Source organism: Pleurodeles waltl, chromosome 4_2 (assembly GCF_031143425.1).
Source record: "Pleurodeles waltl isolate 20211129_DDA chromosome 4_2, aPleWal1.hap1.20221129, whole genome shotgun sequence".
In the NCBI taxonomy this organism is placed as follows: Eukaryota; Metazoa; Chordata; class Amphibia; order Caudata; family Salamandridae; genus Pleurodeles; species Pleurodeles waltl.
This window is the reverse complement of record NC_090443.1, coordinates 978,960,100-978,986,440: the sequence shown is the minus strand read 5'-3', so window position 1 is coordinate 978,986,440 and position 26,341 is coordinate 978,960,100. Positions and strand designations below refer to the sequence as shown.

The following is a 26,341-nucleotide window of genomic DNA, read 5'->3' as shown; positions in this document are numbered from 1 at the left end:
TACGGATAGACTCATCAGGAGCATTTCTTTATGCTTTTCTGCCACTTCCCCTGATTCCGGCAGTCTCGATCAAACTGTCTAACTCCAAAACCAGGATGATACTCATCGTTCCAGAATGGCCAAGGCAGTGGTGATTTCCGGTCCTTTTTCACCGGTCATTCAGCCCACATCTCAGGCTGCCATGCAGGCCAGACCTTCTCACAAAATTTGGAGGTCAGATGAGACATCCCAACCTCTCATCGTTGAATTTGGCAGCATGGTTCCTGAGCTAGTGCAGTATGGTCACCTTAACATTCCTCAAGCCTACATGGACATTCTAAGAGAGGCAAAGCGACCTTCTACAAGATCAGCATATGCCTTAAAATGGAAAAGATACTGCATTTGGTGTTTGGACAAGAACATAGTTCCAACAACATGCGGAGAAGATGTAATTCTTCCATATCTAGTGCATCTAGCAAAATCTGGCTTGCAATTCTCATCTATCAAAGTACACCTGGCAGTTCTTACTGCATACAAGAAAAGTCCTTCACAAACCTCTTTCTTTAAAATTCCAGTCATTAAAGACTTCCTGGAGGGGGTAAAGAAGATTTTTCTTCCTACTAGCCGTCCATCTCTGCCATGGGAGCATAATATAGTTCTTTTACGTCTAATGCAACATCCTTTTGAGCCCATACACAAGGCATCTCTCCAACTTCTCACTTTGAAAACTGCCTTCCTTGTAGCAATTGCTTCAGCTCGCAGGGTTAGTGAGATCCAGGCCATTTGCACTAAGGAACCATACACAGTTTTCCATTCCTCCAAGGTTGTAATGAGAACACATCCAAAATTTCTATCCAAAGTTATCTCTGACTTTCATATAAACCAGAATATCTCTTAACCAACTTTCTTTCAAAACCCATCTACTCCTGCAGAGAGAACACTTCACTCTCTAGATGTGAAGAGGGTTTTAAAATTGTATCTAGACAAAACTAAATCTTTTAGCAAGTCACAACAGCTGTTTATTAACTATGGTCCAGTTCGAACAGGTCTGGCCACTTCCAAGCAATCTCTGTCCAGGTGGATTGTTTTGTGCATTTTGCTCCGTTACCAGCTAGCCAATAAGTCCCTTGATGACAGACCTAAAACACATTCTACTAGGGGCAAGGCAGCCACGACTGCATTGATGAGAAATATTCCTTTAACAGATATTTGCAAAGCTGCTACATGGAGGTCTGTCCACACCTTTACTAAGCACTACTGTCTTGATTCTGATGCTAAGACAGATGCTCAAGTAGGACAGGCTTCTCTTAGAAATCTCTTTGCATGAATAAATATCAATCTATTGTTCTGTCTACTCCACTGCTCTGAGGGTGACAGGCTTGCTAATCTATTCAGCGCTTACGACTATACATGGAAATCCCCTATGAGAGAAGGAATAGTTTCTTACCTGTAGCTCCAGTTCTCTCGTAGGGGTATTTCCATGATAGTCATAAGCGACCCTTCCTCTTCCCCGGTAGAATAGACATATTAATAATAATAATGATAATTCACAGGCTTCTTCATCTCAGCTAGTAAATCCTACAAAAAGAACTGAGGTAAATGCCTCTTGCTGAGCATGATGGGATATGGGAGGACCATCTGCTCTTAAAGGCACAGCTTTATTTTGATTCTGTATAATGGCAGCCTATGGGCTACACTGCCCTGCATTCCTTCATCCTTATGTAACATTGCAGAAAGGTTTGTGAAAGATTTTTTCTGCTAACTCTTTAAAATATTCATGCATTTGAATGCATATCTACCTTACAGTACCCTTTTTCAACCAAGTAGGATGAAGAATTTTGGGCTTTGTAGCCTCTCCTTTAGGCTGCATAATGACATTATTAAGTGACTTTGCAGGCCTTCCTGAAGAAAGGCGAACATCAACACTTAAAAAAACATTTTCAGAAAAGTGCTCCGGGGGTTTCCACAGGCAGGCGGAACTATTCAGCGCTTATGACTCTAATGGAAATACCCCTACATGAGAACTATTCCTTATTCTTTATTCTAGTTTCCCCCTTGTTATTTGATTTAACACTGACAAATGTACTCCTAGCCCGTTGAGTCTGCACCTTACCAGACTGTAATTTGGAGATATAAATTAATTGGAATCAAAGCTGGGGGCCAGAGCGAGGCCTGTGCCTGCCATTCTGATTGACTATATATTTGTAGGAACACAAAAGGATGATGGATGGAGTGTTGAAACCTTCACAGATCTGGGTTTAATCCATTGTTCTTTTGCTCACCATGCCACCCCAGGTTAGACCCAGCCATATGCAAATCAGTCTTGACCCTGTTCCACTTGGGAACAGTCCAGCCCGAACTGCCAAGCCAGGTCCTCCTTGGACCGGAAACTAGCATCCTGGGACCGGTTTCAGGGTATCACCCTTCATCAGCCAGGCTAGCTTGAATCCAGTGGCACAGTGAGCAAGGGACCCACGTCTGGGCATACCCTTACCACTTAGGGCAACTTTAGCAACACAAAAGGATGATGGACGGAGTGTTCAAACTTTTCAACCACTCACCCCCAGTCACAGATCTGGGTTTAATCCATTGTTCTTTTGCTCACCATGCCACCCCAGGTTAGACCCAGCCATATGCAAATCAGTCTTGACCCTGTTCCACTTGGGAACAGTGCAGCCCGAACTGCCAAGCCAGGTCCTCCCTGGACCGGAAACAAGCATCCTGGGACCGGTTTCAGGGTATCACCCTTCATCAGCCATGATAGCTTGAATATTTTTGTAGGAACAATTACCCAGATGGAGTCTCATGGCATTGATCTAAACATGTGCAAAAAGAACAGTTGATGCACGGAATGCAGAATAAATCAAACATTCACCCCCAGTCACAGATCTGGGTTAAATCCATCAGTTTTTTTGCTCACTATGCCAGTTTAGACCCAGCCATATGCAAATCATTCTTCACCCTGTTCCCCATGGGAACAGTCGAGCCCGAACTGCCAGACCAGGTCCTCCCTGGACCAGAAACAAGCATCCTGGGACCGGTTTCAAGATATCACCCCTCTTCAGCCAGCATAGCTTGAATCTGGTGGCATAATGAACACAGGACCCACGTCTGGGCATACTCTTCCCACCTGAGACGGCAAATGCAAAATAGAACAGTTGATGGACGGAATGCAGAACAAATCAAACATTCACCCTCAGTCACAGATCTGAGTTTAATCCATCAGTGTATTTGTTGTTGGTTTGCTTTTGTCGCCATAAGTGCGCTGGGTATGCCCAGAAGTGGGTCAAAGGCTTGTGGCCAGGCCCTGCGACCAACCCCTGCCGCATACGGCCAAAGGTCATGCGGAGATTAGATTAAGGTAAAGTAAATAAAATTACTTAACGTTAAAAAAGCCACAGAAATTCACTGAAAAAAAACAAAGGTTACAAGGGCTTTATAGTTAGGATATTTTTTTAAAAAGACGTAGACATTCACTTAAAAAAACAAAGGTTACAGGAATGTTTTAATAAGGCTCACATTTTAAACGTACAAAACCACAGAAATTCAGCTTGTAGAGTTACTTCAACTAATTATAATTTATGTCCTTAGGTGCCCTAAGCTTACTATAACTTGTGCAATATTTCATTTAAAATATAACGTAAACAGAACAAATAAAATTAAAAAAACAATTACAAACAATAGTATTAAAAACACATAAAGAGAGATTAATATATAAAATAAATAGTCGATATAACGTGATCCAGTAAAAAAAAATGCATAATTCTCATTTGCTTAATTGAATATTAACAATTTCTTAAATAAGTTTATAACTTAATTACGTTCCCACTCTATCCATTACAAGCCAACACACTACTAAAATATATATAAACATGTAAAAATTAAAATATACATGAGAATTAAGAATTTAAAGTTGAAAATGTCCAGTGAAAAGCAGTAAAACAATTAACCTCATTAATTAATTAAATGATTCCTAAAAATAAAAAAAAAGAATTAATCTTACATTTAAATTAACAACAATATATTTGACTTCCTACCCTATTCCCCTACAAACCTAACAACCCGGTACTAATGTATGAATTATAAACAAAAATATAAAATTTATATATATTAAAATGGTTACATTAAACCTAAATCCATTATGATAAATATAATTTTCAAAATTATTCAGTAAACATTTAGAAAAACAAAATAGTCAACATTAAATTAATTATAATTTAATTAACTTCCCACCCTATTTCCGTAAAAACCTAACAACCTGCTACTACATTATAAATTACTTCATAAAATAAGAAAAAAAAACTTAAAATACAGTCTATATTTTTAAAAAGTAACAATTATACTAACAGCACTAACACTTGAAATTAATATATCAACTAAAACATATTTATTATAACTATTAAAATAAACAATATTAAAAGCAAAGAACTTCACAAAATCAATAGTATTTACCAAAAAAATAAAATTATTGCCTTCAATATTCTGACTCACAATATTTTTGTAGTCACAATATTTTTTACATGATATTTGTGCCACGCAATATTTTTAGTGCAATTGTGTTACGCACACCCTGTCTGCATTCTGTACCTGGTCCCTGGTTCAGTCTTATTGCTCCATCTGTGGTTACTCCTGCCTGGATTTACTGGTTTTCTTGGTTTCAAAGGCAGCTTTCCCTGTTTGGCATCCATTTTCCTCATTCCAGAATTCGGATTTCTTGTGTGACTGTATGGGCAGGCATGGTATCCACATTTATCAATCAATCAGGATTCTTAAAGAGCGCGGCTAATCACCCGTTTGGGTCTCAAGGCATTGGGGGAGAGTGTTGGGGAGTTCTGCAGCTCAGTCGAAGCACTGGACGGCCTGTTCAGTCGAAGAGCCAGGTCTTGCGGTCCTTCCTGAATTGAGGCAGAGAGGGAGATTTTCTGAGATGAAGAGGAAGAGAGTTCCAGGTCTTAGCGGCAAGGTAGGTGAAGGATCTTCCGCCGGCTGTGGCCTTGCGGATCCGTGGGATGGTGTCCAGGCCCAGGGGAGCGGAACAGAGTTGACTCGTAAGCGTGTCGAAGGCGAGGCGGTGGTTGAGGTATGCAGGTCCTGTGTTGTGGAGGGCCTTGTAGGAGTGCGTGAGGAGCCTGAAGGTGATTCTTTTGTTGATTGGGAGCCGGTGGAGGTCTCTCAGGTGCCTAGAGATGTGGCTGTGGCAAGGGATGTCCAGGATAAGTCTAGCAGTGGCGTTCTGGATCTTTTGCAGCTTCCTTTGGAGCTTCTGGGAGGTGCTGGCATAGGGTGAATTGCCATAGACAAGCTTGCTGCTGATGAGCGCCTGGGTGACACTTCTGGATTTGACAGGAATTGACTTGAAGAGCAGGCGGAGCATGTGGAAGCAGAATTACGATATGGTGTTAACTTGGTGGTTCATAGAGGGGAAGGAGTCGAGGATGATGCTGAGGTTATGTGCGTGGTCGGTTGGTGTGGGGGGTGTGGGGGCTCAAAGTGCTGCAGGCCGCCAGGAGTCGTCCTAGGCAGAGGGGGTGGTGCCCAAATGGAGGACTTCTTTCTTGTCTGAGTTGAGCTTGAGGCAGCTGTCTATCATCCAGAAGGTGACTGCCTTTGTTCTGTTGTGGAAGTTGTTCTTTGTGACTGTAGGTTCGCCGGTGAGGGAGAGGATCAGCTGAATGTCGTCAGCTTAGGAGATGATGTTGAGTCCGTGGTTTCTGACAGTGTCTGCTAGAGAGGCCATGTAGATGTTGAAGAGAGTGGGGCTCAGGGAGGAGCCCCAAGGGACACCACATTTGATCTCTGTAGGTTCAGATTTGAACAGTGGGTGTCTGACTTTCTGGGTTTGACGTGAGGATCCATTCCAGGGCTTTGGCGCGGATTCCGGCATCATGGAGTCTTGCGCAGAGGGTGTGGTGAGAAACAGTGCCGAAGGCGGCTGAGAGGTCCAGGAGGATGAGGGCTGCGGTTTCACCTTGATCGAGGAAATTGCGAATGTCCCCTGTTGCTGCAAGGAGAACAGTCTCAGTGCCATGGTTGCTACTGAAGTTGGATTGGGAGGGGCCTAGGATGGGGTTGGTCTCGATGAATTCAGTGAGTTGGGCGTTGATGGCTTTCTCTCTGACTTTGGTTGGAATGGGGAGCAGAGAGATGGGTCTGCAGTTCTTGAGGTCCTTAGGATCCGTGGAGGGTTTCTTTAGCAGGAGGTTGATCTTTGCGTATTTCCAGTCTTCAGGGAAGGTGGTGGTCTTGATTGAGTAGTTGATGGTGTGGCAGAGCTTGGGCCGAATGTGCCGCTTGCCTGGTTGAAGATGTAAGGGGTGCAGGGGCCAAAAGGGACTCCGGAGTGGGCGGCCTTCATGATCTGTTGGGTGTTGTCGTGGTGAGGGTGGTCAAGTTGATCAGGGTCGGCTGGGATCCGGAACCTTGGGGTGCAGTGGTTGCAGGTGGGGCTGGTGGGTCCTGTGTTGGGAAGCTGTTGAAGGTGACTAAGATGTCACAGAGGGCTTGGGATGGGGGGGTGGGATGTCTGTGGTGTTAGTGCTGGGTTTGGTGGATTCCTTGATTACGGTAAAGAATTCTTTGCCTTTCTGTGCGTTTGCTTTGATTTGTTCTAATTTTGTGGTTTTCTTTGTGGTTCTGATGAGGTGGTGGTAGGTGTGGTGATATGACAGAGATTTTGAGGACTGAGTGGTCTGCTGGGGTCTTGCTGCACCTCCATCTTCTCTTGAGATGTCTACAGTTGCGTCTGGACTCTTGGAGGGCGGGTAAGAACCAGCTCGCTTTCTCAGTGTTCTGTTTGCCGGAGAGTTTTCTTAGTGCTGCCAAAGTGTTGGTGCAGTCAGCGATCCATTGGCGGAGGTAGGGTGCAGATGTGATGGCATCCGTGGAGGTCCGTGATGGTGGGTTGCAGAGGATGGTGGCAAGTTGGTCTTTGGAGACCTTGTTCCAGCTTCGGCGCGGGTGGCGGAGGATGTGGTGGTGATGGGTGGATTTGGTGAAGAAGTGGACACAGTGGTGGTCGGTCCATAAGAGTTCGGAGGTGTGGCTGATGGAGATGTTGCTGCTGACAGGGAAGATGGGGTCAAGCTGTTGTCCTGGTGAGTGCATTGGGGAAGTGACCAGTGGTTTGAGTCTGATGCTGGCAAGATTCTCCAATAGGGATGAGATGTTGGGGTCGCTGAGGTTGTCCAGTTGGAACTAGAGGTTGCTAAGGAGAGTGTAATCTGTAGAGGCAAGGAAACCCTAGCCTAGCACCACCTGCCATTTAGCTGTCTGCTGCCATTTGCAGTTATGCATATTTTACATGCTAGCCAGTTTGGCGGTTCGGAAGTGTCAATGGGGTCCACTTTGAAACTTTGCTTTATGCTGCTTACGCTCTGCCTGTTCCCCCTACACACCCTGGGTGACTTTGTGGGCTGGTTTAGTGCTGCCTCCTTGTGCGCAGCACTCCTGTGTAAGCTGTGGTGTCCTCTACCTCCCATCCTTTCCTCACTTTCACGCATGGAGTTCCTCAGCAATGCTCTCCGTCCGCAGCACTGCACCCACAGGTTGCAGACAAACTGCTTATCTAAAATGGTGGCTCCTTTGCACAGCGACCACTCTCACCATGTTGCCCAGCAAGAGAAATGGAGCAGCAGTCTCTGCCTCACCAATACGATGGTAAGTACCAGGGGTGTAGCTTGGTCAGTAAGAACGGGGATGGGTGTGAGTTTGATTTTCCGAACAATCACTTAGGCATATTGTAGCAAAATATATACATGGGAAGCTGGGCATGAGGGAGCTTAAGGGGGAGTGGAAAGGGAGAGCACTGCAGATCGTTAGGAGTACTTAAAGAACAATGGCCAAGATGTAAGAAAACTGGTGCTACATTACATGTAGTGCCACTTTTCTTTTGGCCCCTTCCGTCCTCCTGTACTTCCACCATGTGTGCACCATATTTAATATATGGCGCACCATGGCACAGGGTTGGGGCAATAGCATCAACATTTTTGACATAAGTGTTGTGCTTTGCAGGATTAGTGTAAAAAATGTTGGTGCTAATCCTGAAAAGTACATAGAGATCCCCTATAAATAATGGTGTGCCTCCTTTTAACGCCTGCTCTGTGCAATCATTAAAAATGCTGCCATTTGGGGGAAGGCCCCTGTTGCATACATTATGCCTGGTGATGCATGCATTGCGCCACTTAGTAAATCTGCCGCAGAGAATTTGGACTTGTTGAGCCACAGTAGCGTAAAAAATTACGCCAATGTTGCGCAAGGAGGCGCTAGGCCCTCTTAAATCTGGGACAGTATTTTGAAACATAATCAACAATTTCTAAGAACTTCAAAATAAAGGAGTATGTGTGTGTTTGTGTGGGTGTGTGTGTGTGTGTGTGTATGCTGTCTGTGTGCGTGTAAAAATCGCAGATGAAATCCAACAGACACCTCACCATACCCAACTGAAAACACCTTACCCAACTATCTACTAGAGAATACATTTATTAGGGTGGGAGTGTAACACCCCAAACACCCCTGCCGCAACGACCATCTCCAGGCTCACTGCCCCTGTTGCTGCTGGGCCTCTGGAACCACGTCCCACTGTGTTTCCACCGGCCTCCTACCTCACTGTGTGTCCTGTTGGTTTCATGGTCCACACTGTGGTCTCAGCAGCCATGTCTGGTGGTTGTGCAACTCTGGCATCGTCCCCACCTCATGAACACAACCAAAGCCAGCAGTTCTGCATGCTTTGGCGAGAGTGTTCTGGAGCTCAGCTCCTAAGGGGCCATCTTTCCCAGGTGCTCGCCACAGAGGATTCAACTCTTTTCAAGGAGTATAAGGCAGCAGAGGAATGTTTAACTTCTTTACCTAAACCAAACAAAAATCATCAAGAATGCACTGGTTATAAATGAATTTCTTTGATAAATTTGGATGTCAAAATTCTAACTAAAACCATCCAAATAGACTAATTAAAATAGTAGCTTAATTGACATTGACCAAAAAGGCAGTAACAATATTAGATAAATGCAAGATAGAGCTAATTTAAATAAGGTCAAACTTGGTCAAAGGTATAGTGGCATAAAACTATTCTAAAAGTACTAATTGGACATATCTATCCAAAATCATCTATAGAATAGATTTTGGTGTGATTAAAGCTATGCATTGTGATCCTAAATACTGCTTCACTACTAACGGAGTCCTAGCTCGAACAATTATCCTGCACAACGGGACCATGTTGGCTTTAGCTTTTGTCATTCAGACCAATAAAAATATCCTAGGATTCATAATTGGCCTAGATATGTTTAATGTTTGCTGATGATATGCTATTAATATTATCTTCAAATGTGCCTCCTTCTTTGCCTATGAAATTACCTGGCTAAATCCACCAAAGTACCAATGTTAAAATTGGAAGACAAAATAGAATACAGAATGTTGCCATTACAAATGAATTGAAGTTGACTTGCATATAAATTTCAAGAGCAATGAAACATACTCTGAAAATAAACATCAAACATCTCATATGGAAACTTAAAAGTCTGACTTTGAATGGTGTCATAACCGCTGGCTGGGCATTTAAGATAAAATTAACACAAGATGATGATTGCGCTGCCTAGAGTTCTTTATGCGTTACAAGCAAATGTGCATCAGGGAATTAATCTACATACATGACCCTAAATTCTGACCCAAACAAATCTTATGTATTTTCTTCCAGTAAAGTGAAAATTCCATTCAAAAAGGGTTGCTTTAGTTTCTTCAGAACTTTGTCTAAGTCTAATTCACCATTGTTTTATGTTGTTTTTTTTTAATCACTTATCACTTACACCATATAAACCCGAATGGGCAAATATAGATAAACAAGTAATAAATTCATCCCATCATTTCTAATTGTCTTTTGGGGGAGGGACGACATACATCTTAATACGTGTGTCTTGACAGTATGAATTTTGAGAAACTCGCCTTCAACTATTGTATGAAACTAATTGGTATTAATCACCTTAGGCTTTGGGGGCACAATTATCTAACAATCCTTAAATACCCTTGCAACACAAACCAGTTCTCTGGTAGATAGGTCACAGTATAACTTTGATACAATACGTAATGCTGGAAGAAGAGAACATTCTGTCTTTCTCATACTTAAGTGTTAATGTGATCTACTACTGGTAAAGTTAATGAACTATGGGTCTTTTTTTTTTTTTTTACACCAATGTTGTTCCAGGAGATCATTTTTTCCACTCCATATTTACATGCATTGCGCCACTTTGCGACCCCTTGCGCCACATTATGCCTGTGTCATGCTTAATGTATGCAACAGGGGCATTGGCATTAGGAATACCACGAAAATGGTACAGTAAAACCTACAAGATTTCATTGCGCCATTTTTGGAGTCATTTTTAACACCGGCTCAAAGCAGGCGTTAAAATGACGCTCCCATAGAAACCTATCGGCCTCCTCACAGTTTGCCCCACTAGCGTAAAGTTGTTTGATGCTAGTGGAGCAAAGCGCCACAATAGCGTCAAAATTCTGATGCTACTGGCCTAACCACTGCCGTGAGGCGCTGTATTATAAATACGGTGCACTCATGGTGTCGTTAGGTGGGGCAGGGGTGACGCAAGCAACAGTTTCTTGTAAATCTGGCCCTAACTGTAGTGTCTACAACTTGTTTTCAGAGGAATAAGAAACACTACACATCTTCATGAATGAATTCGGAAAATATATTTACAGACATTTGAAACTGAAAATCTATAGACCTCTGATTAATGACAACATTCATCTCTGATCAAAAGATTAAACAAATGGGGAAGCCAAATTAAATGCTGAGATCTCTGGAACAGAAAGGCATCAATAGCTACAAGATCTTCCAACATTAACAGCCTCATTTAGAGTTTGGCAGATGGAGTTACTCTGTCTCAAACGTGACGGATATCCCGTACGCCGTATTATGATTCCATGATATTCAACAGAAATCATCACAGGCAGGATATCTGTCATGTTTGTGACAGGGTAACCCGTCCGCCAAACTCTAAATCAGGCTTAAGTCTTAATCTACTAAATGCTGCAACAGATGGATTGGGATTTCTCATAAAGTGTAACATCTTGGTCTTCTGAAATGTGTTGGAGATGCCAAATTTAAAATGCAGGTTATCAGATTTTATCTAACAGCCTGTTTAGAGTATGGTGGCGCAGGACATTACTGCTGTCACTCTAACGGCCTACCCTTCACCAAATTTAGAGATGACTGACTATCTAGTGTTGTGTTTTAGAGCCGACATCTGGGTTTTAATGCATGAATGTAATAGCAGAGGTTGCGTCACTGCTACAGTGATATGTCGTTTCATATTGGTATGGCTCATGGTCTTTCAGAAAGGTCTGATCATGCAGGGCAAAATGCTACAAGCTGATGTGCTTCCTAGGGTTACCTCCTCTACCGTAAACTAACCTGCTCTTTCCATTCCAGGTGGCCGCTGAGCTACACCCAGTGGTGGGAGTGCAAGTTCACTGGCGAAGGCCTCGTTGACAGAGGTAACCGCAACTTAAAATACATTATAGATTGCATATAGTGTGAGCCACTGAGACTGTGTGATATACAGCACAGAGGTTCAGAGTGCCTGTAAACTTCAGTTTACCACATTATTACATCAGCTTTCGGTTACTGTGCAGAATATAACATTTCTGAACAATTGATAATCATGTCAGTGTTCTGATTTACTGGGACACCCACCACTCTATTTGCAGCCTATTAGGGATTATTCTTTTTCACCTAGCCCGTCTCTTCTGTAATATCAGGAGGTCCTGTAAAAAACGAGTAGAGCACGTGCTATTGCCATTATGCTATCTCACCCTTCACGCAGTATATGACTCCTAAATACACAATAACAAGCATATGAACATTCCTAGAGTTTGGGAGAGCACTCTGTTCCGGGTAGTTCCCACCCCGCTTGCCATTTGGCTCTGGCTCTCTATCTGGGTGAACCCCACTGCAGGGCTTTGTAGAGTGCCACTTGACCTCTACACTTAGTGGATCTATTCCACACTCCGAGGGCCGGGCGCGGGCCAAGGAGATAAATAAAGGAGGGTATAGTTGCTCGTGGCCATAGCCGAACAGCATATGCTGTGTACTGCGTACTTTCATGCCACAGCGAGTTGCTGGCATACCAGTGCTGAATCGTGACATAACTGCCTCTCACTACATTGGCCACGGGTAAGGTGTGACCCTGCTTGCCGGCCAGCACATGATGGTACGACCAAGTGCACCCAACTGCCCACTCTAAGCTCACAGCACATCACATCACGTGTTTCAGTCCTTAACCCACAGCTGAGTAGCATTAAACCTGTAATGGGGAGCTGCCACATGAGAGGGAAATCATTTGACCCGCAGCATGGCCCGCCAAGAAGTATCACCCTGAAGCTGTGACCAACCTCACCTGCCAATGGCCCGCTCTGCTTGGCCCGCCTATTCTCTCCCAGTCGGAGCACATGCTGACATCAGAACTCGGACCTTCTCCCTGGCCGGAGTGCGCAGGTGACCCTGACCTCCCTGGGCTTCCTCCATCTCTGCTGCGACAGGCATCTGATCGGCAGCAGCCTCCTGCCTAAGGCTGATTGCTGCGCTGCACGACGTGCGGCGCTGACACGCCTGACGACTGCCTGTAACATGGCCCGTGCGGCCTCCCGCATGCCACTTGTCCAGGAGCCCATAACGCTGCTCAGTATTATTGAGACATCCTCCCCCTGACAAGTGCAACAGTCCCAATGATGGCGAAGAGGGAACAGAGGATTTTCTGCAGATTGTCCAGGAAGCATGTCCAAAGGCCCTGACATTGGAGGAGATTGAAGAGGCACTCCAGCAGGACATATGCAGTCTCAGAACGAATGCACCCGAAAAAAGTAATGCAAGACAAGAAATTAATGGAGGGTGAGGAGTGAGTTGAGTGCGAGCAAGGATGGAAGGTGAGTAGTGAGTTGAGTGCGAGGAAGGACAGCCTGCTACTCAGAGGCAAACTGATAGTAATGACCAAAAGCCTGTGGGCGCAGGTGATAGACTTGGTGCACCACAGAGCTGCTAAGACTAAAGCCCCGCTGCGCAGCAAAGTGTGGTTTCCCGGAATGGATGTGCTGGTAGATAAAAAGGTGAGGTAATGGCATCCATGCATGATAGACAGTAGAGTGCAGCCGCCAGCCTCGGTGTTGACTGAAGAGCCAAGTCTCAGCCAGTGGTCAAAGATTAGCATGGACTTCAGGAGTTTTCCTGCTGGGTGGCTCACGGTGGTGATGATCGATTCGCTCACGAAATTCCTGGTGGTAGAGTTGGTGACTTCCACATCATTTGCTTATGTCAAGCCAGTATTGGAGAAAACATTTGCCTTGTTGGGCCTGCCTGATGAGGTTCGATCAGACAAGGGACCAGAATTTCGAAACTATCTTGTATCATTGTCCATCCATTATCGCAGAAACACTCCTCATTGGCCTTAAACCAGCGGGGATGCTGAGAGGTTCATGCAAATTCTGAATAGAGCTCTGAGGATCGGAGTGGATCAAGGAGAAGATGCTAAATGGTGTCTATGCAAGTTTCTGAGAGCACACAGGCAAGCTTCTCACAGCAGCACCATTTGTGCTCCTGCTGCTTTGATGTTTAAGTAGCCTCCGAGATATTGCATCCCTGCCTAACCAGGATGGCAACGAGCATCTTTGGACGTGGAAGCCTCTCGGCGGAAACAACAAGTCACCAACGAGAAGGCCAGCATAAGACAACATGCTCGCAACCCTGACCTTCGAGTGGATGACAAGGTCATCGTGAAGGACAGACACCCTGGGTGAAAATTCAGTTTCATGTATGAGGCCCAAAGGTGGGAGGGTCAGCATAATTCACAGATCAACGATCACAGTACAGAAGGGAAAGTGTACGGTTGTGAGAAATGTGTCATGGTTTAAGAAGGCCGACGGTCAGTGCCCAATGCGAAGAAGAATTTGAAAGGGAAGGCGGCAGTGACGCAAAATTTTCCTGAGAAACATTGCCAGATCCGTGGTACCCAGAGATGGTAGGCAAGATGACAGAGGGGGTGTCTCGCCACCTGAATGTGCTGCTGAGGAACAAGGTTCTCCTGCCGAAGATGTCCACAGAGGTGAGAGCACATCTCAAAGACAGAAATATGCACTTCAACCTAACTCTGCTCCCAGCTGGAGGCTAAAAGGCTTTGGGCCAGATTTAAGAAAAGCTACATTTAATGTAGCCCCACTTTTCTTGCAGCCCCTTGCGCCCCCTACTGCCACCAGGTGTGCACTGTATTTGGTGTACCATGCACCGAGGCGCAGGATAGGGACAATAGTATCAAAATGCTTGCTGCTAATTTTGTACTTTTCAGGATTAGCGCCGAAAATGTTGGTGGTAATCTTGAAAAGCACATAGAGGCCCATTATAAATAATGGTCTGCCTCATTTTAACGCCTGATCTGTGCAGGCATTAAAAATGCCGCTAAAAATGACACAGTGGAATCTTATAGATTCCGCTGTGCCATTTGTCTGGGCCTCCTAACAGGGGAATGGATACATTATGCCTGGCATAGGCATAATGTGGTGCAAGGGATTACAAAGTGGTGCAATGCATGCATTGTGCCACTTTGTAAATCTGGTGCAGTGAATTTGACCTCATTGAGCCACATTCGTGTAAAAAAATGACACTAATGTGGCGCAAGGGGGAGCTAGGCCCTCTCAAATCTGGGCCTTTGTGTGCGCTCTTCTTAAGATGTTTAACATTGTTTTCTGTTGGGTACTAAAATATGGGAGGGATGTAGAGTGCCACCTGGCCCCTACACTTACAATGTATTCATTCCACCATCCGAGTGCTGGGCGAAGTCAGAGTAGATAACAAAAGGGTCATGTGGTCGCTCGTGGCCATAGCTGATCAGTATATGCTGTGTACTGCGCACTTTCATGCAGCAGCGAGTTGCAGGCCTGCTTGTGCTGAATCGCAATATAGCTGCCCCTTGCTGCAGGCTTATCTTTGGGAACTCGCCCCAGTGACGGTCGTTGGCCCTTTTCTACAACCTTTGATCAGGTGACTGCACCCGCTGTCCTTCTCCCAGCTTCTTCGAGAGAAGTCCGGCATGCACCCAGCCTTGCAAGTATTTTTTTTTTAAACATATTTTTATTATGAACATGTGAAACAGTCATTACCAACATTTCAGTGTACCAAGCAATGGAGATATATCCACCATTATAACGGCGCCAGTTTATGTATACAGTCTAACATTTCTTAAGCAAACAAGTGAGTTAAGGGGGATTACATAAACATTGACTGAGGCAGTTCCACTGACATTCTGTTATATACACCTTTCCTAAGTGCAACCTATAACCATTTGTTATTTTATTATGTGGCAATATCTAATATCTGGTTATCTGTGAATCGTCGCCCCCATGCTGTTACATAGCCTTTAAATATTGAATGTGTGCCAGTATTGTATCTCTCCTTATGAATGTGTATCGAAGGACTGATCAACTGTTTTCTCATTTCTGCTTTGGTATATTACAGTCCCTGGCATGAAGGCCTGTCGCTGCGCCTGGTACTAAGTAAAGTTGCATTAAACAGCCCTCTACCCCTCACCCTCCAAACTCGCCTTAACCTGCTCTTTGCTTCTTTTAAAATAGTGTCAAGATCCGTGCCATTTTACAAGGAGGGGACGGACCCCCAGCTTAGAATTTGAATTGGCATGGTGTGGAGTAAGGACGGGGTCCGCAAGTAGCATAGATAGTGTATCACAGCTCAGCTTGCCCGGTTAATTCCTGTGCCCTCTGCATTCTCCTGGGTGTCCTCTAACCCACTTTGTCGAAGGTGTTCCAATAATATTTTCCAGTCTGCTGATATGGGGCGTTTCCACAGTCCCCTCTATTCCTCTGTTATCCATGTTTGGTCCGACGGAGGAGTAGGGGACTTCCAACAAATTGTGATAAACCGTTTGGCTAGTATGAGTGCTGGGTCAACAAATCTAGTAGCCACTCCTGCTTTCCTCGGCCTAGGTTAAAGGTCCAGTATGCAATGGTCAGCTGAACCCTAATATAAGGGCTCAGTGATTTCACAAACTGTTGCGGATGCTAATCCAGTAGTGTCTCAGGGACGTACAGGCCCTCAACATGAGGAGTAAATCTGCCTTCTCTATATGCCATCTGGGATAGGTGGATTTTGAGTTTGGTAAAAAGGAGCGCACCCTTTGTGGAGACAAGTAGGCTCTATTCAAGATTGCAAAGTGGATACATTTAAATCATGCATTGCGGGGAGTATGGGATGCATGTTCCGTAAGGAGTTTCCATTCTTTATCATGAAAAGGGCGTGCTAAGTCTGTTTCCCATCTCTCCCACAGGGGGGACAGTGATTTACGATAATGGAAGTGCTACGCTTTGTATAGCCATTCAATTAGATGCCTCCCTGACCCCGTCATAAAGTGTCTCTACTAAGGAATGTATCTGGGGTTCTTCCCTGGATGTGGTCCATTAGTGGCGTATAAAATGTAACAGATTGGCCTGTATTAGGAATTGTGTACCTCGTAGCTGAATCTGGGCTATAAACTCCCTATGGGGGAGGAGTTGACCCTCCAGGGCAAGATCCCCCAAGATTAAGAATCCAATCTCTTCTAAGTGCCTCAGCCGTGTCATAGAGAGAACCCCGGCTGGGGTGGAAAAGCCACATAGGGGAATATTGGGTACATATTGTGTTGTCTTGGTTAACCTGAGCGCCATGCGCCAATACCACAGGACGTTCTGCAACAATAGGGTAGCCTCTGTGTGTGTTACAGTCTCCCAGGCAGAAGCAGTGATTGTAGTTCTCCACTTTCTGGTCGCACCTGTGTATAGTTTATATCCTGTAGGTGCCTTCCACTAACCAGTAGGCCAGCCATTGCAGCTGTGCTGCAATGCAGTATGTCTGAAAATCAGGTGCACCCATCTCACCCTCCTCTGTGGGCAACTGCAGTTTTTGAAGACTAATACAGCGGCGCCGTTTGGCCCATAATAATTCTGTCAGTAAGACGTTCAGTATTTTGAAAATCGACCTCGGTATTTCGGATTGGGAGGTTCACGAAAAAATAGAATAACCTGGGACGCATCACCATCTTGGCTAATGCCAAGCACCCAGCCACTGACAGGGGCAGGGAAGTCCAGAATTTGATCTGTGATCTAAATGCTGTTATCACTTTGTTCAAATTACCTTCTAGTAGGTCAGTAGGGGAGCAATATATTTGTACCCCAAGATATCTGAATGTCTTTTGAGACATAGGGATCTCAAGCAAATCCAATAGGACCGTGGCAGAGGTGAATAACCCCTCTTGTAATTAAAATGCGAGTGACTTTGAATTGGTTTACTTTCAGGCCTGAGATTGCTCCAAAGTGTTCAAGGCTGTGGCTTATAAGCTCATGCTCCCTGCTCATGTCGCATACATATAACAGCATGTCATCCGCATGTAGGGACACCGTGTCCATGCAACACCCATCAGGAATCCCCCAACCGTCTCCCTCTTGTCCCAGCTCTTGGGCAAGGGGTTCCAGCGCAGATAGTAATGGGGACAGTGGGCAACCCTCTTGGGTGCCCCGGGATATCTGATAGATTGTTGAGCTGTGCTCACCTGTCTTCGCTCTGGCAGTAGGGCGGGAGTACAGTACTTTAACTTTAACTTTAACCCACCTTAGGTAGCACGCTGGTATGTTGAATTTCCTAAGAATTGTAAATAGATACTCCCACTCTAGCGAATCAAGCTGCTGCAGATCTAGCGAGTAGCATCCTGCCCTCGGGTAGACATACTGCACTTCCTCCATCACCTGATACAAGCGGCGAATGTTTAAGGAAGTGCTCCTGCGGGGTATAAAGCCACATTGATCAATGTCAACCAACTGAGGGAGGAGCAGCAGGAGCTTATGTGAAAGGACTTTGCTGAGTTTTTTATAATCATTGTTTAATATCGACAGTGGTCTGTTAGAGGAAAGCTTGGTGGGTGCTCGTCCTGCTTTTAATAAAGATGTAGCCAGTGCTTGGCTCAAGGTAACGGGGAGCTCCCTACGTTCTAGTGTCATTTTGTACAATGCAACCAACTCTGGGGTGAGCTGTGATGCGAATGTCGAGTAGTATTCGATTTGCAACCCATCGATACCCAGGGACTTATTGTGTGGCATCTCCCTTATGGCCTGACATACCTCCACTTCTGTTATGGGCCCTCCAGTTGTGCACATCCATCCCTGGACAGGTGAGGGAGTTGGAGTTCTCTGAGAAACTCTGCACAGGGATTAGGGGAGGGGTGGGTCGTGTATAAGAACCTGTGATATTCTTGGAATGCCAGGTTCACCTCTAGCTGGGTGGAGCACTGCAGACCAGATTGCTATATCACCTGAAGGACTAGGATAGGAGTCCTGGGAGGTTGTATCATACACACTTACAAGGCCCCTGCCTTATCCCCGTCTACATGTGTAGGATCTGTATTCAGGTGAACGGTTAGAACCAACAATCGACTCCCTCTCTAACTTACCCATTTGTTTCTCCATATCTGTCAAATCTCGTAACAGCTGGCTCCTGGTCCCTAGCATGGTTTTTGAATGCATCCCATTCCACTACTTTCGTCGAGGTGGTACCCTCATTTATAGTAAAGTACTCTGTTATGGCTGTGTTCACAGTGCTGCGGAAGGACTCATCCTCCAGATGGGTTGTTTGCATGCGCCATGTAGGTATTGGCGTAGGGATGCGGCCCTATTGGAGCGTCACTTCCAGTGGGTTGTGATCTGAAAAGCTCTTAGCTAAATATGTTGTGTCTGTCGTTTGGGTCGTGCAGAGGATGCAGTCCAAGCGGGTGTGTAAACCGTGCGGTGGGGAGAAGAGAGTATTCCCTCATGTCATGTTCTCCATACATCTGCTAAATCCCAATGAGCAGTCCAAGCTGTAAGGGCTTGTGCTTGCTTTACTTGGTTGGTGTGAGGTAGTGGAGGATGTGAGCGTTCTAGTGTAATAACTAACACTGCATTAAAATCACCTCCAATCACCCATTGTATATGTGCCCATTCTGCCAGTGTTGCGGAAAGACGTTGCAGAAAGACATCTTGGTCTGTGTTGAGGCAATATATGCTCTGCAGTACCATATGTGTTACATCCAAATATCCTAGTGCAAATCTACCAAGGGTGTCTGTTTTTGTGTGCATAACCTGGAAGGGGACTCCTGCTCTGATCCAGATAGCTGCACCTCTGACAAACCCCGAATATGAGGTGGCTATCACCTGACCTCTCCACTTTGATCTAAGCCATGCTACCTCGGGTAATGATAAATGAGGTTACTGCACCATATGCCTCTTGTGAATGGAACCCAAACCTCTAACATTCCATGTCATTATCTTATAATGATACTGGGGCGGCACCATCATTCTAATGTGCGATCGGCTCCAACCCACCACAGCCCCTAGTTCAGCAGAGCATCACTTGGCAGGCAAAACAACATTTCATGAACCTGAACTATTTGGTCCACAATGAAACATCTGTTAGACCAAACGTTCATCTTCACCACAAATGATGCAAAAGTATAACCATATTTGCAATTGCACTTGGGGGGGATCCAAGCATAAACTGAGTCTGGTGGGCACTAATTTGTCCATGATGGGATTAACGATGATCTAGCTCCTTGGCACTCGCACCGGAGAGTCCATATCTATTAGAAATCCATGGCCTTTACCAGTCACAGTATTTAGGGGCAAGTGTTCTGAAGAAACTCCTTGGCTCCCTGGGAGCTAGGCCAAGTCCCATAGTTTCATGCATGATGCTGGAGATCACTCAGCAAGGCACCGGTACAGTTAGATAATAGTGTCAGAGGTCTGCTGGGTGATTGAAGGGAACAGGGCCATACTGGAGTCCGACAATGCATCCGAGAGGGATGTAGTGGAGTGACGTGAGGGCGATCAGGACCTTTATGTTCTTCACTGACTGCAGTGCTGCGGCCCTACTCTCACAAGCCTCCTGGGGTGAGGGGGCCGCTGTCAATGCTTCTTTCTGATGGTTTTACACTGTCTAGAGTTCTTGCAGCATGGGTTGGGGCTTCTCCATCTTTCTCCAGACGGCAGGCCAGAGGATATGTTCGTTCTAGCCAGTCCCAAGCGGCATCAGAGGTCTCAAAGAACAGGGAGCGATCGTTGTGCAAGATTTTTAACTGTGCTGGAAATAGGGCATATTTCAGGCCCTTCTCGCTGAGTTTCTTCTCCACAGATTGGTATTATGCACAGCGCTGCTGCACATCCATCGTGTAGTCCAGGAATAATTAAACTGTTGCACTGGCCACCTTGATGGGTAATGAGCCCGCGCATTCTGCAATAAGTGGTCAGGAACATGATAGTTCAGGATCTGTGCCACTTTGGGCCTTGGTGGCGCCCCTGGAGGTGAGCGTCACGCAGGCACCCGGTGGGCCCTCTCGAAAAACAATATGGGTGATAGACCCTCGGGTGCAACAGTTATATGAAGCCACTTCTCGATAAACTGAGTGGGATTAGTTCCTTCTTTACCTTCAGTCAGGCCCACTGTCCTCACGTTGTTTCGATGCGCTCGGCCCTCAGCAACTTCTGCGTGGTCATGTAGCCACTGTATACGATGCTAGAGATCAGCGAGGTTGTCCGAGTCCCATGCGTGCTGGGGGACCAGCTCGGTTGGGGTGTCCTCCATAGCGCACACTTTATCTGCTACTTATGATCATTCCTCAAGATGCTGAAATCCGTGGCAGTAAGGTCGATGCGGTGTTCGATGGCTGTCCGAGGCTCACGGATTTCTTGCAGAATCAGGTCTTCTGCGGGAGCAGGGTTGGTAGGAGGTATGTAATCCCGAGAAGCTGAACTATTACTCCATTCAGGTAAGCAACATAGTATGCTGAGCAGGGCGGTGTGCGGGCCGCCTTGTTGTGGCACATTGCTCTTGTGTGCCTTTTCTCCCTCACCGACTGGCCCAGCAGCACCTCCCGACTGCAGACCTCCCCCCTCCTGCTTCTCACTGTGTCTTTCATTCAGAGATCCTACTTCGGAGCAGCTGGCGTGGATTCTGTTGCAGAATCTGGATAGATGATGCGTTGCGGCAGAGACCAAATGGTGTCCCCGCTGTCAACCAGTCTCTTACTTCGTTCAGCTCGGTCTAGGGGGTAGGCTTAACCTGCTGCCGTGCAGCGTTGCTTGTTGGCAATCAATTGTAGGCCTTATGTTTTCTGTAGGGTACTATTGTCCACTTCTCCGCAACCAGGTCCCTTGGCAACCCCTGGTCTCACGGGGCTCCGCTCCCCCTCTGCACAGCGCCGGGGGCACCAGATCCCCTATGGGGTGCCCAGTTCCAGATCTGGTTGCTCCCGGGGGGGGGGGGCGTCTTCCGAACACTCAAGCCGGATCAATACGGCCACATTGTCTTCCTACTGTTCCATCCCACCGGCAGACGGGACGGGGAGGGTCAGCGGGTTCGGCCGGGCCCCAGGCATCACCGGGCACCAAAGGCTCTTCTGTCAGCGGTGCCCCCTCCAGCACAAGGCCCGTCCCAGCGCCCGCACTCACCAGAGCGCTGAAGGGTTGTCTCTGACACTGCTGCAGGGGGGCACCGCTGCAGCTCCTGCACACCCCACCACCAGATCCAATTCCAGTCCGCCGCCGGGCAGCCGGAGCGGGGTCGTCCGCAAGGCCACCACCCAGGCCCGCATAAGCCACACTGCTTTCATCTGTGGCTGTCCAGAGTCCCGCTGTCAGGGGCCACCAGGAGGGACCCAGATGGCTCTCTCTGGTTCTCGCCGGTCTCCTCTCTCAGCCCCCGCGAGCTGCCGTGATGCATGGCCGGATCTGCCGGATTAGTCGGGACTCCCGGGCGGGGCCAGAGGAGCTCCCCTAGATCGCATCCACCATGTTTGACGCCTGGCCAACCCACCCCTTCCGCCATGCAAGTATTACCCTTGCTGCCTTTAGATTTTCTCTGAGAGCATTTCATAACACAAATGCAGTCCTGATGATGATCCCACTTTGAGTTATGGGGTCGAAATGTTGTTGACCTATCACACGGACCCTATATATATTCTGTCATTTGAACTAAACAGGCCGTGTTCTTGTTTACCTGATTCACTCATTGATCACCATATTTACGTGTGTGTATGACACTTCAGAGAGCACCGAGCACCCGATGTTCATTTTCTTTTGTATGCTAATAATAATTTTATATTTGCATAATTCAGTCTCCAGGGCAGCCCTGGAGAACTGTGAATTCAAACCAGAATAAATCCACGTAAATTAAATCGAGTTGGTTCACTACCTGTCAAGATCAAGTAACAATAAAGAGAAATAACAAAACGAAAACTGCCCACCAAATGAAAACAATTAAACAGCAGGTCACACAATGCTCAGTGTATATTTCAACCTACTCCCTGTGACGAGTTGCCACTCATACAGCCGTAACCATCACTACAATCCTCCCCTACTGAAAATACTGCAAAATACCACACCAGTTGATTTCTGAAATTAGGTGTCATATGTTACTGGTTTTCCTCCCTTGTCTCAACCATCTACCTTGGTCTCATCATGTGTTGGTATTTTACCAAATGCTGGCAAAGGGATGACATTCATGTCACCCATCATTCCTCCTTTGAAGAAAGGAAGACCTCATTTGTGGAAAGACCTCCATTTTAGCTTGGGGTCTGTAAATTAGTTTTATATTGGCAACTGTCTGGAAGTTATCATTGAGCAAATCATTATGAAGCTTCTCAGACGACTTTAGAGGTTTGCTACTAACATGTCCTCCCCCCAGGGTGGCTCTCATGTCCATGGTGGGAACTGCTTTAAAGAGTGAATAAACATTGACTGTAGCCCAGTCATGCCATGATGGAACAGCTGTTACCTATAATATTTCAGAACACAGATCCAAAAAGTTGGAGGTCTTTTTCTGGAGATGATACAACAAATCTCTTCAGGAGCTGTGAGTTAGGGAGACATTTCTGAACTTTTTGTCTCTGAGTCCACGGTGGTTAATATGGTGGTTCCAGACAGAATGGTGTTAGGGGGCCTTTGATGGTGGAACTGTTTGCCGCTCCGCCATCGGGAAAACCATGTTCCCCTGACTTCTAAATGAGGTGGAGTAACCAATAGCAACATGACTTGCCCAGGTAGGCTCATAAGTAAAAACCCACATGCCCACTTACTAGGTCATGGCTAGTAAAATTGTGAGGTCTGCAAATTGCTGACTTACCTTATCAACTGAGGCCATCAGAGAGATAAGCCCAGCTTTTTATTAGTCAGGTCATATAAACTACATTTAAGTTTAATTATTGTGTCTCAAAGTGGGCTCAAATATAGAGGTTACAATTTCTACATTGCAACTCTAACCCAGGGCAGTGTGACCCAGATATGTCTCAATTGGCTAGAATTAAATGGGAGCAAGACTGAACTCCATGCAAGCTACAAATGGTAGTAATCCTAGGACCCAAGATGGATACAGAACAGACCAATTAATACAGCAAATCTTCTCTTGGTCTAGTCTTGCTTTCTCCAGCAGATGACACCACAGCACACTATACATCCATTTGCTATCTTCCAAAAGCATTTGTGTTCTCTTGGCTGGACTATTGTAATGTGTATAGCGTTGCTTTTCAAGCAGAGTTTCAAGTTACAGATAATACAAAATTACCGAATATGATCGCTTTGACTCCACTGGCCTTGATACTCTGGTTATCAGTCACTGAACTGAATACATTTAAACCCTATTGTAGGGTCCATAAATTTGTCCAAAATAAAATAGTCCATCCTGTTGTCATCGCACTTTAAACTGTATCACACAGCAAGGAAATTAGAATTGTGCAGATGACTGCGCCGTACTATGTATAAGGATGTTCTCAGTTGATGGTCAGGCCTTTTCTGCAGCTCAATGGTGGCTTTCTCCATCATCAACAATTTTCCAGTCTTCTTAAATTAAGACAGATACCAAAATCTCTGCTACAAGAATAGATGATGGAAGGAATGCTGAACAAATCAAAACTACCCCATCACATATCTGGGTTTAATCCATCATTTTTCTTGCTAACCACGCCACCCCAGTTTGGACCAAGCCACATGTAAATCAGTCTTGACCCTGCTCCCCCTGGGAACAGTCCACCCTGATACCTTGCTTGCTGCACAACTGGATTCAAACTAACCTGGCTGATGAAGGGTGATACCCCTAAACCGGTCTCAGGATGCTTGTTTCTGGTCAAGGAAAGAACGGGCTTGGCAGTTCGGGCTGGACTGTTCCCATGGGGAGCAGGGTCAAGACTGATTTGCATATTGCTGGGTCCAAACTGGGATTATGTGATGAGCAAAATCCCAATGGATTAAACCCAGCTGTGTGACTGGGGTTGAGAGTTTTAAAAGTTTCAACACTCTGTCCATTTTATTTTGTGGTGTTGCTATGTGCGCCCTAAGTGTCTAGGGTATGCCAAGACATAGGTCCCTTAGTCGCTGCACCAGTGGATTCAAGCTAGCCTGGCTGATGAAAGGTGATACCCTAAGACCACTCCCAGGATGCTTGTTTCCGGTCCAGGGAGGACCTGGCTTGGCAGTTCGGGCTACACTTTTCCCATGGGGAGCAGGGTAAAAACTGATTTGCATATGATTGGGCCCAAACTGGAGTGAAGTGGCGAGCAAAATAACAATGGATTAAATCCAGATCTATGACTGGGGTGAGTGTTTGCAAGGTTTCAAAACTCCATCCATCGTTTTATTTTGTGGTGTTTAAATCTTTGCTACAGCCCAATTAGGCAGATCCTGTGATTTTCCACTTTCTTAGCCCCAGGCTTCCCAAGGGTGACAATCGCACTCTAGAGGTATCACATTTTGAGGGAGAATGAGTTGTGTTAAAAAGCTTGGCCACAGTATCTGATGTGTTTTTATTTAAGCAAAATCTACATCTTACAAAATATCTGTTTCAATCCATCTGCCTTACAACTGGTTTGATTCAATCACTTGAAGGGTTTAGCAGGTGAGGACATGAGCAACTGAAAACATGAGAAGGTGTTGTACTAAATTCACCTAAATCAGGGTTCACTGGCATTGACATCCATTCAATAAATGCACTTGAGGCTCTGTTAACCTGGCCGGTCCTTGAGAGACCCAGCCCTTTGTGCCTGGTCTCCTGTGTCATTATATGAGGTGATGACACCCTCAACAGCTGACTGAAGAAATGTGGGCTATGTGGGAGAAGTCAGTAGGGATGAACTGAGAAAATGAACACACACCAAAAACAATTACATATCACACTCCATGTACAGTTCTGATGTTGTCCTTTAATGGGGCTTCTTTGTACTCAGAGGCATACGGGTTGCAGAGTGGCGATGATGATGTGACTATCTGCTTTACTTCTCTCCCTCTCCCAGGTGGTGGATTCCGGGATAGCCTGGCAGACATCTCTGAAGAGTTGTGTCCCAGCTCAGCCAACAGCTCATTACCTCTGCCCTTCTTTGTGCGAACACCCAACCAGGTGACTACCTCTTTACTTTTTTCTAATGAAATCAAATGAGCAATGCAACTTACAGTACTGTGCATGCAGACACGATTTATTGAGTTGCTACCCTTTTGTGGCACACTGGCTTGTCACACTGTGATTACTACAGAGTGCTAGTTACAGACGGAGAAGTTTCTATGGCCTTAGCCCAATCCTTAGGAATGGTCACATAGCATGGGTCCTAGGTGACAATAGTCTGTTTCGTACACAGGGTGAAGGAAGCGGAGGGTAGGGTTCTTATAGGTTGGTGGGTTAGTGAATGGAGTGATCAGTTTTTCCTTCCCTGGTGGGCTAGAAGTGGATGTTCAGCATGACCTTCGCCCTGCTTTAGGAGTTGGGCGATGCCTGGTTTGACATACATGCAATGTATACATTCAGCCGCTCAGATCCTAGACAATGGTGGGGTTTTCTTCATTCTTTACCATTACGGTTTGGCTGTTCAGCATATATTGGGAGGAATCATTTAGTTTTTCTGATACCATTTGTTCCTTTTAGTGTTTCAGCTGTTGTGAGTATGATTGTTAGATCGAGTCCAGCTTGGCAAGAGCATCTCTGAACAGTTGTGATTTCAGGAAGGGATCAGGTTCTAACCTTATTATTGGGTTGAGGATGTTCTGCTTCCGGTCCATGGACTTCTAGTAGTTTGCCTCCAAGCTCAGCTATTTGCTTGTTTCTATTGGTATGATTGTATGCAAACTTGATGATTTTAAAGTTCTGGTTAGTACATATTTGTGTGCAGGTCACCAGGAACTATATTCCAGAATGCCCTATGCGTGGTGCATTTAGGTTTGTGATTCTGACTTGATATGCCTCTGTCTTCTGCGATCTGAGGGTCGTTCAGGTGGCTAATTGTCAATTTGTGTAAGTGTATTTAGGATGTTGGCAGTGTATGTTACA

General features: G+C 45.7%; 1 protein-coding gene across 3 annotated transcripts in view; it reads left to right on the top strand.

The window, feature by feature from the left end:
- Positions 1–26,341, top strand: part of LOC138293556 (E3 ubiquitin-protein ligase HECTD3-like) — a 393,674-nt gene that overhangs the window by 258,047 nt on the left and 109,286 nt on the right. For all 3 annotated transcript variants that reach the window (XM_069232817.1, XM_069232818.1, XM_069232819.1), the window contains exons 12-13: positions 11,408–11,472; positions 25,317–25,420. In XM_069232817.1, coding sequence (XP_069088918.1) covers positions 11,408–11,472; positions 25,317–25,420 — 169 coding nt within the window. The remainder of the gene's footprint in view (positions 1–11,407; positions 11,473–25,316; positions 25,421–26,341) is intronic.